Consider the following 16,545-nt stretch of genomic DNA (forward strand, 5'->3'; position numbering starts at 1 on the left):
GAGTCTGGTGTCACTCAGGGGCCTCTCTTGGACTACCCTCAACACAGAACTGTGAAACAGTGCAGCTCAGAAGGTCTGTGCCCCTTATCCTTGAGGGGCTTCTGTCTTCAACGCAGACCTGTTAGAAACACCAACAACCCAGTTTCTTCCGCCTGTTCCAGTTTTTCTGAGAGACATAAACAGCATACCGACACACAATGATTGTTCCTCAAAGCTGACATGTGCATGATTTCTCCAAGGGTAACACAACAATGAAGAATTTACTAGTTATTTCAAAAAAGGTGGCACTTGCTGATACCCCTCCCTTCTTTTTTTTCCTACCACTAATCTGGGGACAGGTGGGGCTGTGACTCTGTTCATCTTACTGCAGTTCCTCTTATCAATTGTTTTCTATAGTTTTTAATACAGATGTAATTTTTTTAAAAATCATGGAAATTTTCAAACATACACAAAAGAAGAGAGACTGATCCAGTGAATCTCTATGTGTTCATTACTCAGCCTTGCAATTATTAACATTTTCCTATGGCATTCAAAGATCATTCTTAAAGAAGTGTATTTCTCTCTTTCAACACAGGGACACTGGCCCCAGGCTAAGGGTCTTTCACTTCTTTTCAGCTCTGTACCTAGGAAAAAACAAGAATCCTTTGTCCTTTTTTGTCCTAAACCTGTCCCTGCTTATCAGAGGCTTACACTTTCCTGAGACTATGCTCAGAAATCCATGTGTTGACTCTAGGTCTTTCTTTCCATCTTTTGTATCAATATATATCTTTGAAAACTCACAATATTTTCTGAGAGCTCTGTGTTTGGGGATGTTTTTCACCAGCTTAATTGTAATTGTGTAAGTAGAATGATACTTTTGAGAGTGTACTGAACTTTGCTTTTCCTGTCCTTGCAAGTCTAGCCTTTCTAAAACTACATATTCGGGACTTCCCTGGTGGCCCAGTGGTTAAGAATCTGCCTTCCAATGCGGGGGACGTGGGTCCGATCCCTGGTCGGGGAACTAAGATCCCACATGTCGCGAGGCAACTAAGCCCACGCACTGCAACAACTGAGCCCGTGCCACAACTAGAGAGCTCGCATACTGCAACTAAGACCCAACTAAGCCAAAAATAAAAATAAATAAAATAAAAACAAAAAAACTACATATTCACTTCTTGGCCTGGCCTTGACCTCCCAACCAATCTAAAACAGAGACACTGCTGCTTCTTCCCAAGTTCCTGTGATGTGCACTTCACCATTCTGGTTTGAATTAGATCCAGAGTGGTAGTACCCCATATCACTTCCATCTTCTGGAAAATGAAATGATCAACAAGACATGGATGTGTCAAAATGTCTGCTGTCAATCTGGCAAGGACCTAAGCAGAAGTTCAGATAATTAAAAGTTTTACAAAAACATACCTTGCCAATATCAGGAATTCCCATTACAGTCCCTCCTATTGGTCAGTGCCTCCTACTGGACATCCCCTGCTTCTCCTTTTTATTCTCACCCAAATGCTATCTTCTAAGGCACCTCTAACTCCAGTGACACAGATGTTCAGAGTGTTAGTCTGTCTCTCCCTCTTCTACTAATAATCATTATCCTGACCACACTACCACATCACTTTCAGATACAAAGCTCTTTCACACGCATCACCTCATTTGATTTTCAGAGAAAGCAAGCAAATGGGTCTTATTATTTCCCCCTTTATACACACAAGGCTCCTACTGGAGTCTGGGAGAGCATCTCAATTAAGACACAAAGAGGGCTTAATGGATTTATCTGGATCTAGAGATTACTCTTCACTGTGCCCAAGTCTGGGAGTCCTTTTCTAACTTATCTCACACTGATATTTTCTCATTTGAATCACTGAGCTATCCCCTTCTACCCCCACCCCAACTCTAATTCTCTCTTCTGTATTCTATGAGCTATTCTTCAGAGTGCTTAGAATTATCTGTATACCTTTCCTTCTCTCATGTTTCATGTATATCCTTTTGGACCTGGTTAACTTGCTCTGGGAAAATATTTTCTTCCTCATGCTCATGAAAAGGACTCCATTCTCAGCTAAAAGCTCATCATTTCTACTTCCCAAACAAAATCCAGAAAAACCAAAGTTCTGCAGTCTTTTTTTTTTTTTTTAATATTTAGCAAAAGTCCTTTATTTTATTGTCTTTGAATTCAATGGAAGCTTAGTGGAAATTAAATTAAGTTTAATTTTTTAAAATTAATTTTTATTGGAGTTTAGTTGCTTTACAATGTTGTGTTAGTTTCTATTGTACAGCAAAGTGAATCAGCTATGCGTATACATATATCCCCTCTTTTTTGTATTTCCTTCCCATTTAGATCACCACAGAGCACTGAGTAGAGTTCCCTAAGCTATACAGTAGGTTCTCATTAGATACCAAAGTTCTGCATTCTTTTCCAAAGGTTCCCACATTCAAAAAAAGGGAGAAGTGATGAGAACACCATCTGTCCTTGTTTTCTACACAAGATTCTGTGGTCCCTGATCGATTCTGATGGTGTCATTCAGTCTTCCACCAATCAGCTGAGGTGACTAATCCTCACTGGGTTGGTACTTGGCAGCTGAGTCACCTCAGTCTGTACACATGGTCCAAGAACATAACACACCTGCTAATCGGAGCTACTGAGTTAGCATACGGCCTCCGCATTCCTATCAGCAGCACCACGAGCTTTTTTCCCCTCAGAGAGGTTGGTGTCTATGGTCCCTCATGGCTCTGCGCTTCTCCTGAAGGTCTGCTTTACTTTTCACATATATTGGAGCATGACTCTGTGCTAGATGCTGAAAGTGTGTGTGTATACAGGGGTGAACAAAAGAGACACTGTACCTGCTCTCCCAAAGCTTAGAGTCTCACTGTGGACACATAGTACGCAAGTACAGAACTGTGATAAGTACCGTGATGAAAAATAATACAGTTCCCTGGGAGGGTAGAACAAAGGGAGAGAATTTAGTTTGGGGGTTCATTGATGGAATCTTGGAGGAAGTGACACTGTGCCGAAATTTGAAGGATGAGTGTGGTATAGTAAGAAATATACATATGGTCTTTGTCCCAAGTTCCTGGCACAGGGCTCCTAAAACCCTTGAAATCTCCTATGTGATAGGAGCATCCTCTCCCCTCTTTTTTACACAACTGTTCATAATGGCTTTATTTGTAACAGTCAAAAACTGGAAATAACCTAAATGTCTATCAGGAGGTGAGCAGATAAATTGTGGTTTATCTTTACAGAGAATATTACTCAGCCTTAAAAAGGAAGAAACTATCTTTTAATTTTGATTTAAAAAATCTTTAAAATGTATCTTTACCAGTTTTCTACACAAAGTAATTTATATAATACAGAAGGGTATAAAAAAACGACAGTGGCTTTGAGTCTGAATTAACTTTTTTTTTTGTTTTTTTTTTTTTTGCAGTACGCGGGCCTCTCACTGTTGTGGCCTCTCCCGTTGCGGAGCACAGGCTCCGGACGCGCAGGCTCAGCGGCCGTGGCTCACGGGCCCAGCCGCTCCACGGTATGTGGGATCTTCCCGGGACCGGGGCACGAACCCACGTCCCCTGCATCGGCAGGCGGACTCTCAACCACTGCGCCACCAGGGAAGCCCTGAATTAACTATTTTTTATAACACGTTTATGGAGATGTAATTCAGGAGTGTCTTTTCTCCCCTCATGGGAGGGAAGGACCTAAATAGCTTCTGGACGGGGCTGACCACCAGAAAAACGAATTATGTGATTAAAGGGTTAGACCATTCAGCCCCCCAGCACACCTCCCCTCCACAGGAGGGTAGAGGGACTGGAGATTGAGTTCAATCACCAATGACCAGTGATTTCACCAATCATGCCTACTCAATGAAACCTTGATAAAATGTGGAATGATGAGGTCTGGGGGGCTTTCAGGGTTGGTGAACACATCGATGTGCTGGGAGTGTGTCATGCCCAGAAAGAGCATAGAAGCTCTGTGCTCTCCCTCTTGCCTTCATACCTTGCCCAATGCAACTCTGGGTTGTTGAACAACCACTGGGTTGCTCCTGAGTTGTATTCTTTATAATAAACCTGCAATTTTAAGTATGGTGTTTTCCTGAGTTCTGTGAGGCAACAGCAAACTGTTGAATCTGAGAGGGGTCACAGGAACAACCCAAACTTGTATTTGGCCAGGCAGAAGTATGGGTAGCCTTGGGACCCATTTGTGGTTGACGTCTGAAGTAGGAGCAGTCTTGTTGGACTGAGCCCTTAACCTGTGGGGTGTGCACTGATTTCACGTGGTTAGTGTCAGAACTGAATCGTAGGACAGTCAGTTGATGTCAGAGAATTGGTTTTTGTTTGGAAAAACAAAGCAATGGGTAAAAGTATACAGGTAAAGGGTAAGGAGAAGAGCGTTCCAGAAAGAAGGAAAAGTATGTGCAAATGCCATGAGGTGGGAAGGAGCTTGGTGCTTTCTAAGAAACAGAAGGAGGCTCATGTAATGGGAATGCAGAACAGAGTAGCGTAAGGTGAAAGTGGAGAGGTGAACAGAGGCCAGTTCATGCAGGACCCTGGTTTTTATTTTAGATACAATGCAGAGCCACTAGATATGAGATAAGTGGTTAGATACAAACTAATTCATGGTTTTAAAGGTCTCCTCTGGACTTTTTGTGGGTTGTAAAGGAGCTAAAATCAACTGAAATAGTACTAGCGAGATTGTGATGGTTAGGGCTAGGGTGGGGAGTAGAGGTAGGGCAGGTTGCTAACCGTAACTGCTGGGATGTGGCGACGGAATGCCTTTTGGGTGTGAAAGGGAAAGAAGTGACTTGGAATCAGCAGCATGATTTGCCAATTAGTGATGTGGGGAAGACTGGTGAGGAAGGATCAAAAAGTTCATTTCTGGGCATGTTATACTGCAGATGGGGATGGCAGACTTCAACCTGAGAACACACAGTAAGGAGATGGCCAGGGTCAAGCTCTGGAAGAATAGCAACAATTATTAGTTGAATAGAAAAGATAGTTCAGCAAGGGAGGCCGAAAAAGAGCAGCTTCAGGGCAGTATGGACTCACAAAAGGCAAGAAGAGTCTCACTGATGGGGTGTGATCAGTTGACCGATACTGTTGCAAAGCCAAAAAGATAAGAACTAAAGACTAACTTTTGGATTTAGCAATAGAGATGTGCTAGCTGCCCTCAACAACAAAAAAATTAGATGCGGTGTTGGGATGGAAGCCAGATTAGAGAGAGCTAAAAAGTAAAAAAGGGGCTCCATTTTTAGGGTAGTAAAAATACTCTGATATTATGAAAATGGATATGACATTACACATTTGTCCAAACCCCACAGATGTACACCACCACCAAGTGTGAACCCTAAGGTAAACTATGAACTTTGGATGATTATGATGTATCAGTGTAGGTTCATCTTTAGTAAAAAATGTTTAATTCTGGCAAGTGATGTTGATAATGGGGGAGGCTATGCATGTGTGGAGGCAGGGGGTATATGGGAAATCTCTGTACCTTCCTCTCAATTTTGCTGTAAACCTAAAATTGCTTTAAACAAAGAAAGTCTCTTAAAATTAAAAGAAAGGAAGGAAGAAAGGAAGGAAGGAGGGAAGGAGGGAGGGGGAGAGAGAGAAAGAGAGAGTGAGCATATGAGAGAGGGAAAGGAAAGGGGGGAAGGGAGGGAGGGACGGAGGGAGGAAGGGAGAAGGAAGGAAGAAGTCAGTCAGTCAGTCTAGAGTATATGGATACAAGGAGGGAGGGGGTTCTGGAGAACTGCCAGAGTGCTGGGGGGGAGCTGTATTCAGTGTGGCCACACCAGATGGTTTTTTCCCTTCTCCCTGCTTGTGCTGAGCAATGGAAGAGAGCAACTAAGGCAGTGAGCTCTGGTTCTGGGGCTAGAGAGGCCAGGCAGGATGGATACTCTCTTATACATAAGACAGACTAACAATATACCTGACCCAGCAGCACACTCTGCCTCCATACTCCATACTCACTGGAGGCTGTGACAGACGGAAATGGCAACCATACAAAGGTAAACACAGAATCTTCAACATAATCAAAAATCAGACATTTTGAGGAAAACCAACACTGTGAAAGAGAGGTACCAAACAACAACAACAAACAGCATCTGAGGAGACAATTATTAATAACACAAAATAAGACTTCAAAATAAAATAATAACATTTATTAATCTCACAAAGGAATATGAAAGTAAATTGCATTCATAAAATTGAAACAGGCTACAAGGAACATATATTAGAAATAAAATGCAAATGTTAAAATAAAAAAAACCTAATCAGATGACTCAGTAAAAGAAATGGACCCAACACTAGACTAAATTAATGAGTTGAGGAGCTCACCAAGAATGTAGTGGAAAGGAAAATGAAAAAGAAATGAGAGTTCAGTTAAGAAATATGGAGGACAGATCCAGAGCTGTACTCATTCATCTACTAGAGAAGTCCAGAATGCAAGCAAATAGAATTAAAGGTGAGGAAACAAAGAAATAGAAGACAATGTTGCAAAACTCAAGACTCCAGTCTTCAGACTTTATAAAAGGTCTTCCCCAAGTATCAAATTCTTTCTCAGGTCTTTTCTGAGAGAATGACTCTAGGATATAGTTCTGCATAACAACAACATCCAACAAAGGACAGGACATGGGACACATTCAATGGTGCAAGAAAAAAACCAGTAGAACTTAAAAAAACTGTTCCTATATTATGTAAAATAATTACAGTCTAGAATTTAAATTCCAGATAACCTCTACCCAGGTGGTGGTCACTGGCTGGTGGTGGGGGAATAATTACAGGGCTCTCTCAGAGCCCTAAAGCCGCCTGCTCTTGCAGGAACGGGAATCACGAAGCTGTCAGCTGAAGCCATGCTCACATCCTCTCAGTACTTAATGATCTTCTTTTCCATCTGACCTTCTATGCTTTAGCTTGCATGCTGATGGATGTAATACTGCCCCAGCCCCTGAATCCACACAACTTTCAGCTAACTCAGGGGTTTTTAATGCCAGCTGAACATAAGAATCACTGGAGAGCCTTTAAAATACCATGATGATAAGGTCCCATACCAGACCAATTAAATCAGCATCTCTCGGGGCAGGGCCCAGGCTGCTGCTTCTTTTTTAAGCTTCTCAGGTGAATTCTAAAGTATACTTAGTGCTGAGAGTCATACAAGAACTGTTTCAGGCTCTCAGAACCCAATTTAAAACTTGTAGGAGAGGCCTCTAATTAGCCCTGTTCATCTTCGCATGTCAAATTACAGGTTCATTTGTATATGGGCTGCCCTTAAGCGCTAGACTGTTAAATAACTGCATTAAAGCATGATTATGTGTATAATAAAAACATGGGTAGGGTGGAGTCCAAGAAGAGGTGGACTATGGGGTGAATGTGCCAGAAGAAGACTTCATAGAGCAGACAGGCTGGGTTCTGAAAGAGTAAGAATATGACAGGTCAGTGGGATCAGGTAAGTACCCGTGAGGCAAATGCAGAGGAGAACTATTTAAGTGGGTCACCCTCCCAAGCCCCGATGCTCACATGGCCAAAAAGGAAGGGGATGACAACTATCTTGGAGGGACTTATAATTTGGTGGAAGTCACAGTGCAAAGATTCAAGAAATATTGAATTTGCAAGAATATAGGAGGATTCATTGGTTCCACTCTGGAGGAACTGTGGAAGATGGTTGGTGTCAGTGAGTGAGCATAATAAAAAAATGTTGGGAGGGGTCAGAAAAGATTTTGAGATTTTAATTTTTCTGTGGTTAACATCAGAGAGGGCAATTTCCTTTTGAAACCTATATTTCTGTGGAAAGACGATACCTCCTTGTGAATGGGAGAAAGTGTAATCACATTTCCAGCATTCCATATTGCTGGCATTGCATCATTTAGGACAGAGCTCCAATGAGCTAAGATGGGCATACTCTGAAAAATAAAACAGAGAGTGAATTCCTGGCCTAGTGGATGGTGTGGCTTTGGAGTTGAGGTAACTAATACCCTTCTTTCATTCACTGACAAGTTTCTGAAGCCTATCCATATGGAAATATAGTAAAGCTATAATTCAAACAGATTCAAGAGAGATAAAGGAACACCTAAAAATAAAAAAAAATAACAATAGATTAAATGCTCATGAAGAAAATATAGGAAAAAACTGACACATCTGCTTGGTGAAAAATACCATAAATGGGGTTAAAAGATGGTCCTAAACTTCATTAAGAAAAAGGTGAAAAGCCCAGTAGAAATATAAGCAAAGGATACAAACAGATAATTCAAAACAAGAACTATAAGGTATAAGAGATTAGTAAACATCACTTATAAATAAATACAAATTAAAACAAGGTACCAATGACACCTGCCTGATTGGCAAAATTAAAAATAATGAAAAATAGTTAATGGTAGTAAGAGAAAGAGGCAGAAATAGTAAGAGAAATTACATTCCTGTTGTAGAAGTGTAAATTCATGCAACTGTTCTGAGGGGCTATTTGATAGTGTTTTTGCATTTTGATATAGCAATTTTAGGATAAAAATTATCTCAGAGGTATCACAGAAAAATGCAAAGACACTGGCAATAAAAATTAAGGACAATCTGGGCTTCCCTGGTGGCACAGTGGTTAAGAATCCGCCTGCCAATGCAGGAGACATGGATTCGAGCCCTGGTCCGGGAAGATCCCACATGCCTTAAATCTGTGGTTTTTTCGATATTGAGCTGCATGAGCTGTTTGTATATTTTGGAGATTAATTCTTTGTCAGTTGCTTCGCTTGCAAATATTTTCTCCCATTCTGAGGGTTGTCTTTTCGTCTTGTTTATGGTTTCCTTTGCTGTGCAAACCTTTTAAGTTTCATTAGGCCCCGTTTGTTTATTTGTTTTTATTTCCATTTCTCTAGGAGATGGCTCAAAAAGGACACTGGGTACTGGTAATACCCTAGGGGGAAAAAAACTCTTGTCCTGGGTAGTGGTTACATGAGTATGTTCAATTTGTGATAATTCACTGAGCTAGACATTAATGATTTCTAAGTGTTTCTGTAATTTTATATTATACTTCAATATATTTTTTTTAAAGAGAGAAGACAGATCCCATATAAGGAGTGGTTATTATAATGGCACTAACCTTCTCAATATTAATACTAGAAACAAGAAGAAACAGCAAAATGCTTTCTCAATACTTTTTTTTTTGGCCATGGTGCGCAGCATGCGGAACTTCCTCGAACAGGGCTTGAACCCATGTCCCCTGAACTGGAAGAGTGGAATCTTAACCACTGGCCCATCAGGGAAGTCTGCGCCTTCCAAATTTTAATGGAAGATGTTTCTAACCTAGAATTCTGTATTCGAATTTTCAATCAAATGTGAGGGTAAAATTAAAACATTTCCAGACAGGGAAGGTCATAGAAAAGTTACCTCCACACGTACCTTTTCTCAGAAACTTCCTGCAGAATGTGCCCCAATATAAGGAGGAAATAAACAGGGAGACAAAGACATGGGATCGAGGAGACAGAGACTTTAATATAAGAGGAAGACAAAAGAAATTCCCAAGATGACAGCCTGTTGTGTCGCAGGCCTCAAAAACAACTAGTGCACTTGGGAGCAGCAGGCTAGGGTTCTAGGGCAGAAATCTCCAAGAGAAACTAAAACCAGGAGAGTACTTGCTTGTGTTTGACCATACTGAGAGATTGTTCAGTTCTGTCAGAGTACAGAGGTATATCAGGAGTAGCTACATAGAAAACCAAACAATAAAAATCCCCAAATATGGCAAATATTACATTTAGGATAAGCAAAGAGTGATTCCCCATCCAAAAAATGGGGAAGTATAATTATAGTTCAACTCAGCTGCAAACAGGAGTTTTTATGATTATAACAACATAAATAGGGACTCCTGATTTAGCCAAATATTGTGATGTAACTATACTACATGAGTGGGAGAAAGGGGAAGTTGTATGTCTTTATAGTGTGTGGGGGGGTCCTGGCAGAGGTAACATAAGATAATAAATCCTTCTACAGTAGGACATCAAAAGATAACTGAATTGAAAAACCAAGAAAGAGTGTAAGCCACTGACATGGATGCCTCTAAAGGTTGAACATACTCAAAATCCATTAGGCAGAGCAAAACGTTAGGAAATTATGTTAATTAGGGTAAAACCTAGTGGGATTTGTCAGAAGATTGGGCAAAGAGTGGGTAAATTGAATAAGTTTACCCTATCTGTTCCAGCCATGAAAGAAAGTTATATTGTACCCAACTGCATAATTCCTTGTCTAATGTTGAAAATACTTTATGGTAATAATGACTGTGATATTAAGTGGTGAAACAGAAAGGAATGCAATGCTTTAGATTAAAAAAAAATCAGCATTGGATTTTGAAATATATTGAATATCCATTTTTGCATTTATCTAAATTAAATAAGTTTTCTCCTTTGGAAAAAAAAAGTATAAGCATGGAGAAGTAAAAAACAATTAAAATAATTTAAATGTGGACAATGAAGATGGGAAGGTGTGGGGCAGGATGCTGTCACTTTCTCTTTGCACTGTAGCACTTTTTCAATTATGTGTAATAGTATTTTCTTAAAAATAAAATTAAACTGAAAAAAACCCTATAAAAACAAAAGAACCTCAGGGCCTAACAAATCACTTTTAGCTTTAAAACTCTAGATAATGATCTGAAACATCTTGTGAACAAGAAGAAGCATATATGTAGCACACACCAGTAATCATTATTATTTTTTTTGCGGTACGCGGGCCTCTCACTGTTGTGGCCTCTCCCGTTGCGGAGCACAGGCTCCAGACGCGCAGGCTCAGCAGCCATGGCTCACGGGACTAGCCGCTCCGCGGCATGTGGGATCTTCCCGGACCGGGTCATGAACCCGTGTCCCCTGCATCGGCAGGCGAACTCTCAACCACTGTGCCACCAGGGAAGCCCCAGTAATCATTATTAATTACATGTCATTTCAACCCCAAATCCTCCCCATATGAAGAGCTAAACTACCTACATTTAGTATAGGGTACATGAAAAGCTGCCTCAAAAAGCCAGAACATACAAACCAAATGTCTTCATTTTATCAGATTAGATTGAATTCACAGTATTGTAACTGACATGTAACTTTTCAGGAATACATATAAAGTTAGTTTGATCAGTTGTGCAAACATAGGATTATTCATTTATCTTTTATGGGTTGATAATTAATGAAATTAAGTGCCTGAATCAAAAGAACAGATACAGTTTGTATAAGTGAAATTACCTGAAGAAGGTCACGAAGAACTGTACCAGGTCCATAAAATTGCTGTGCTGGGAGAAGGCAATCTGTGACAGAAAAACACGTAGAGTGATTGGGTTATAAGAGAGCACCATTAACTCAGCCTTCTCGTTGAAGCAGAAAGACGTTAACATTTCAAGAAGAGATTAATGAAATTTTTCACTTGAGGAAAAGCACCTTATCCCTTTAGTTTTTCTTGCTTAATTGCCACACAAAAGTGATATTCTGAGACTCAACACAAACCCCTACAGTCCCCCTGCTCTTGACAGCAGATCTCAGTTTTTAATCTGACCTCGAAGACTTCTCAGACTCCTGCTAATGACCCCAATGACAAGCAAGTCAGGTTACTTCCTACCTCCTTGTGCCCTTTTCAAGACAAAATACTCTCCTTGTTTGCTTCAAATTCCAATCCTTGGATCTACCGTCAGGTGGGCAGCTTCCTTTTATGCCGTTCATCCCTTTGTCACTTAATGTACTCACTTCAAGATAACATCCTTTTTAAAAAAAAACCTTATCCCAAGCTTCACTACACTGAATATCATCTGACAATCAATATAACACCAATTTGAACTTAAATAATTTTATACCAAGAATATTATAAAATTCCTAATGTAGTTCATCAAATCTAAGACACCACTAAAACAGGCATTATTTTGTGTACTATTAAGAAAACACTGCCAGTTACACTATGACACATTGCTTTTAAAATCACTGTAAGATGTATCATGATTTCAGAGATATTAGAGCATGAAAAAATGTACACCTTAGAATTTATTAGTAAGTATGATAATTGTGTCCTTACTACCCTATGACACACATGGTACTAGCCAGATGTTATGGTGTGTTCTCTGCTTATTTTTAAGGGACCACAGCTCTCCTTGGAGAGATAATGGTACTATAAATGAAACAATTATTGAATAAGATGGTAATTATTGAAATGAAGGCAGTAAGTATGACAACAGTCACATAAGTAAATGATTAGCGTCTTCTTTTCCTAATCCCACCCTACCTGCCCCCCCCACAACCTGCTCCTGTCAACTCCCATCCTACAGCAATACAAGGAAAGTGCTACAGCCTAGGCCCCAGCATAGTAACAATCCAGTGCTTTGCACTTCTTTTATAGTCAGACTCAACAGAGGCAGAAGAGAGAAGCTTCCACTGCTTTTCTTTTGAATGCTCTTCTTTTCTTTTTGACATTTAAATAAAGGTCCAATATTACCTTTTCAGGCCATAGAATATTATGGGGCATAGAATCTAAAGTTTTTGTATCCTCCCTCTAGCCACCATTTATAATCAGAAATACAAAGATACATAGATTTGATATCATAGACAAGGAGAAACCATATTCTTTGCTTTCCTTCATTTATTACAGTAATCATCCTAAATAAGAAGGCTCCTTGAGAGAAGGAAAACTGCAGAATATAGCTACAGTCCTCTCATAAAGGTTTTTAATAAAACTGGGGAAAAACAATTATATAAACGAGGTTACTCAGTCTTGAGGAAAGAAGAATCCAGGTTACAAGACATAAAGAAGGAGAAGGAAACAGATTTTAGTGCATCCAATTCTGTTTAGATTTTAAACTTTTAAAACATTAGTATGGGAGGAATCGGGAAGATGGCGGAAGAGTAAGACGCGGAGATCACCTTCCTCCCCACAGATACACCAGAAATACATCTACACGTGGAACAACTCCTACAGAACACCTACTGAACGCGGGCAGAAGACCTCAGACCTCCCAAAAGGCAAGAAACTCCCCACGTACCTGGGTAGGGCAAAAGAAAAAAGAATAAACAGAGACAAAAGAATAGGGACGCGACCTGCACCAGTGTGAGGGAGTTGTGAAGGAGGAAAGGTTTCCACACACCAGGAAGCCCCTTCGCGGGCGGAGACTGCGGGTGGTGGAGGGGGAAGCTTCGGAGCCGAGGAGAAGAGCACAGCAACAGGGTTGCGCAAGGCAAAGCGGAGAGATTCCCAAACAGAGGATCGGTGCCGACCGGCACTCACTAGCCCAAGAGGCTTGTCTGCTCACCGGCTGGGGCGGGCGGGGACTGGGAGCGGAGGCTCCGGCTTCGGTCGGAGTGCAGGGAGAGGACTGGGGTTGGCGGCAGGAACACAGCCTGCAGGGGGTTAGTGCACCACTGGCTAGCCGGGAGGGAGTCGGGAAAAAGTCTGAACCTGCTGAAAAGGCAAGAAACTTTTTCTTCCCTCTTTGTTTCCTAGAGCGTGAGGAGAGGGGATTAAGAGCGCTGCTTAAAGGAGCTCCAGAGACGGGTGCGAGCTGCAGCTAACAGCGCGGACCCCAGAGACGGGTATGAGACGCTAAGGCCGCGGCTGCCGCCACCAAGAAGCCTGTGTGCGAGCACAGGTCACTATCCACACCTCCCTTCCGGGGAGCCTGTGCAGCCCGCCACTGCTAGGGTCCCAGGATTCAGGGACAACTTCCCCGGGAGAACGCACGGCGCGCCTCAGGATGGTGCAACGTCCCGTCGGCCTCTGCCGACACAGGCTCGCCCCGCATCCACACCCCTCCCTCCCCCAGCCTGAGTGAGCCAGAGTCCCCGAATCAGCTGCTCCTTTAATCCCGTCGTGTCTGAGCAAAGAACAGATGCCCTCCGGGGACCTACACGCAGAGGCGGGGCCAAATCCAAAGCTGAGCCCCCGGAGCTGTGCGAACAAAGAAGAGAAAGGGAAATCTCTCCCAGCAGCCTCAGAAAGCAGCGGATTCAACCTCCACAATCAACTTGATGTACCCTGCATTTGTGGAATACATGAATAGACAACGAATCATCCCAAATTGAGGAGGTGGACTTTGAGAGCAAGATTTATTATTGTTTTCCCCTTTTCCTCTTTTTGTGAGTGTGTATGTGTATGCTTCTGTGGGAGATTTTTATAGCTTTGCTTTCACCATTTGTCCTAGGGGTCTATCCGTCCGTTTTTTTCTTTTTTAAAAAATTTTTTCTTAATAATTATTTTTTATTTTAATAACTTTTTTATTTTATCTTATTTTATCCTCTTTCTTTTCCCTCCCCCCCTCCCTCCCTCCCTCCCTCCCTTCCTTCCTTCTTTTTCTCCCTTTTATTCTGAGCCGAGTGGATAAAAGGCTCTTGGTGCTGCAGCCAGGAGTCAGTGCTGTGCCTCTGAGGTGGGAGAACTGGTCCACAAGAGACCTCCCAGCTCCACATAATATCAAACGGCGAAAATCTTCCAGAGATCTCCATCTCAACACCAACACCCAGCTTCACTCAACAACCAGCAAGCTACAGTGCTGGACACCCTATGCCAAACAACTAGCAAGACAGGAATAAAAACCCACCTATTAGCAGAGAGGCTGCCTAAAATCATAATCAGTCCACAGACACCCCCAAAACACACCACCAGACGTGGACCTGCCCACCAGAAAGACAACATCCAGCCTCATCCACCAGAACACAGGCACTAGTCACCTCCACCAGGAAGCCTACACAACCCACTGAACCAACTTTAGCCACTGGGGACAGACACCAAAAACAACGGGAACTACGAACCTGCAGCCTGCAAAAAGGAGACCCCAAACACAGTAAGATAAGCAAAATGAGAAGACAGAAAAACACACAGCAGATGAAGGAACAAGAAAAAAACCCACCAGACCTAACAAATGAAGAGGAAATAGGCAGTCTACCTGAAAAGTAATTCAGAATAATGATAGTAAAGATGATCCAAAATCTTGAAATAGAATGGAGAAAATTCAAGAAACATTTAGCAAGGACCTAGAAGAACTAAAGATGAAACAAGCAATGATGAACAACACAATAAATGAAATTAAAAATACTCTAGAAGGGATCAATAGCAGAATAACTGAGGCAGAAGAACGGATAAGTGACCTGGAAGATAAAATAGTGGAAATAACTACTGCAGAGCAGAATAAAGAAAAAAGAATGAAAAGAACTGAGGACAGTCTCAGAGACCTCTGGGACAACATTAAATGCAACAACATTCAAATTATAGGGGTTCCCGAAGAAGAGAAAAAGAAAGGGACTGAGAAAATATTTGAAGAGATTATAGTTGAAAACTTCCCTAATATGGGAAAGGAAAAAGTTAATCAAGTCCAGGAAGCACAGAGAGTCCCATACAGGATAAATCCAAGGAGAAACACGCCAAGACACATACTAATCAAACTTGCAAAAATTAAATACAAAGAAAACATATTAAAAGCAGCAAGGGAAAAACAACAAATAACACACAAGGGAATCCCCATAAGGTTAACAGCTGATCTTTCAGCAGAAACTCTGCAAGCCAGAAGGGACTGTCAGGACATATTCAAAGAGATGAAGGAGAAAAACCTACAACCAAGATTACTCTACCCAGCAAGGATCTCATTCAGATTTGATGGAGAAATTAAAACCTTCACAGACAAGCAAAAGCTGAGACAGTTCAGCACCACCAAACCAGCTTTACAACAAATGCTAAAGGATCTTCTCTAGGCAAGAAACACAAGAGAAGGGAAAGACCTACAATAACAAACCCAAAACAATTAAGAAAATGGGAATAGGAACATACATATCAATAATTACCTTACATGTAAATGGATTAAATGCTCCCACCAAAAGACACAGACTGGCTGAATGGATACAAAAACAAGACCCATATATATGCTGTCTACAAGAGACCCACTTCAGACCTAGAGACACATACAGACTGAAAGTGAGGGCATGGAAAAAGATATTCCATGCAAATGGAAACCAAAAGAAAGCTGGAGTAGCAGTTCTCATATCAGACAAAATAGACTTTAAAATAAAGACTATTACAAGAGACAAAGAAGGCCACTACATAATGATCAAGGGATCGATCCAAGGAGAAGATATAACAATTGTAAATATTTATGCACTCAACACAGGAGCACCTCAATACATAAGGCAAATACTAACAGCCATAAAAGGGGAAATCGACAGTAATACATTCATAGTAGGGGACTTTAACACCCCACTTTCACCAATGGACAGATCATCCAAAATGAAAATAAATAAGGAAACACAAGTTTTAAATGATACATTAAACAAGGTGGACTTAATTGATATTTATAGGGCATTCCATCCAAAAACAACAGAATACACTTTCTTCTCAAGTGCTCATGGAACATTCTCCAGGATAGATCATATCTTGGGTCACAAGTCAAGCCGTGGTAAATTTAAGAAAACTGAAATTGTATCAAGTATCTTTTCCAACTACAACGCTATGAGACTAGATACCAATTACAGGAAGAGATCTGTAAAAAATACAAACACATGGAGCCTAAACAATACACTACTTAATAACGAAGTGATCAATGAAGAAATCAAAGAGGAAATCAAAAAATACCTAGAAACAAATGACAATGGA

At 41.1% G+C, this 16,545-nt stretch overlaps 1 protein-coding gene across 3 annotated transcripts in view; it reads right to left on the bottom strand.

Moving 5' to 3' along the window:
* Positions 1 to 16,545, bottom strand: part of ATRN (attractin) — a 175,929-nt gene that overhangs the window by 21,906 nt on the left and 137,478 nt on the right. For 2 of the 3 annotated variants that reach the window (XM_067707613.1, XM_067707611.1), the window contains exon 25: positions 11,175 to 11,236. In XM_067707613.1, coding sequence (XP_067563714.1) covers positions 11,175 to 11,236 — 62 coding nt within the window. Of the gene's footprint in view, positions 1 to 6,112; positions 7,381 to 11,174; positions 11,237 to 16,545 lie in introns of those variants that run through there. The other variant, XM_067707612.1, reaches the window with a different exon arrangement.

Source organism: Pseudorca crassidens, chromosome 15 (genome assembly GCF_039906515.1).
Source record: "Pseudorca crassidens isolate mPseCra1 chromosome 15, mPseCra1.hap1, whole genome shotgun sequence".
NCBI classification, from domain to species: domain Eukaryota; kingdom Metazoa; phylum Chordata; class Mammalia; order Artiodactyla; family Delphinidae; genus Pseudorca; species Pseudorca crassidens.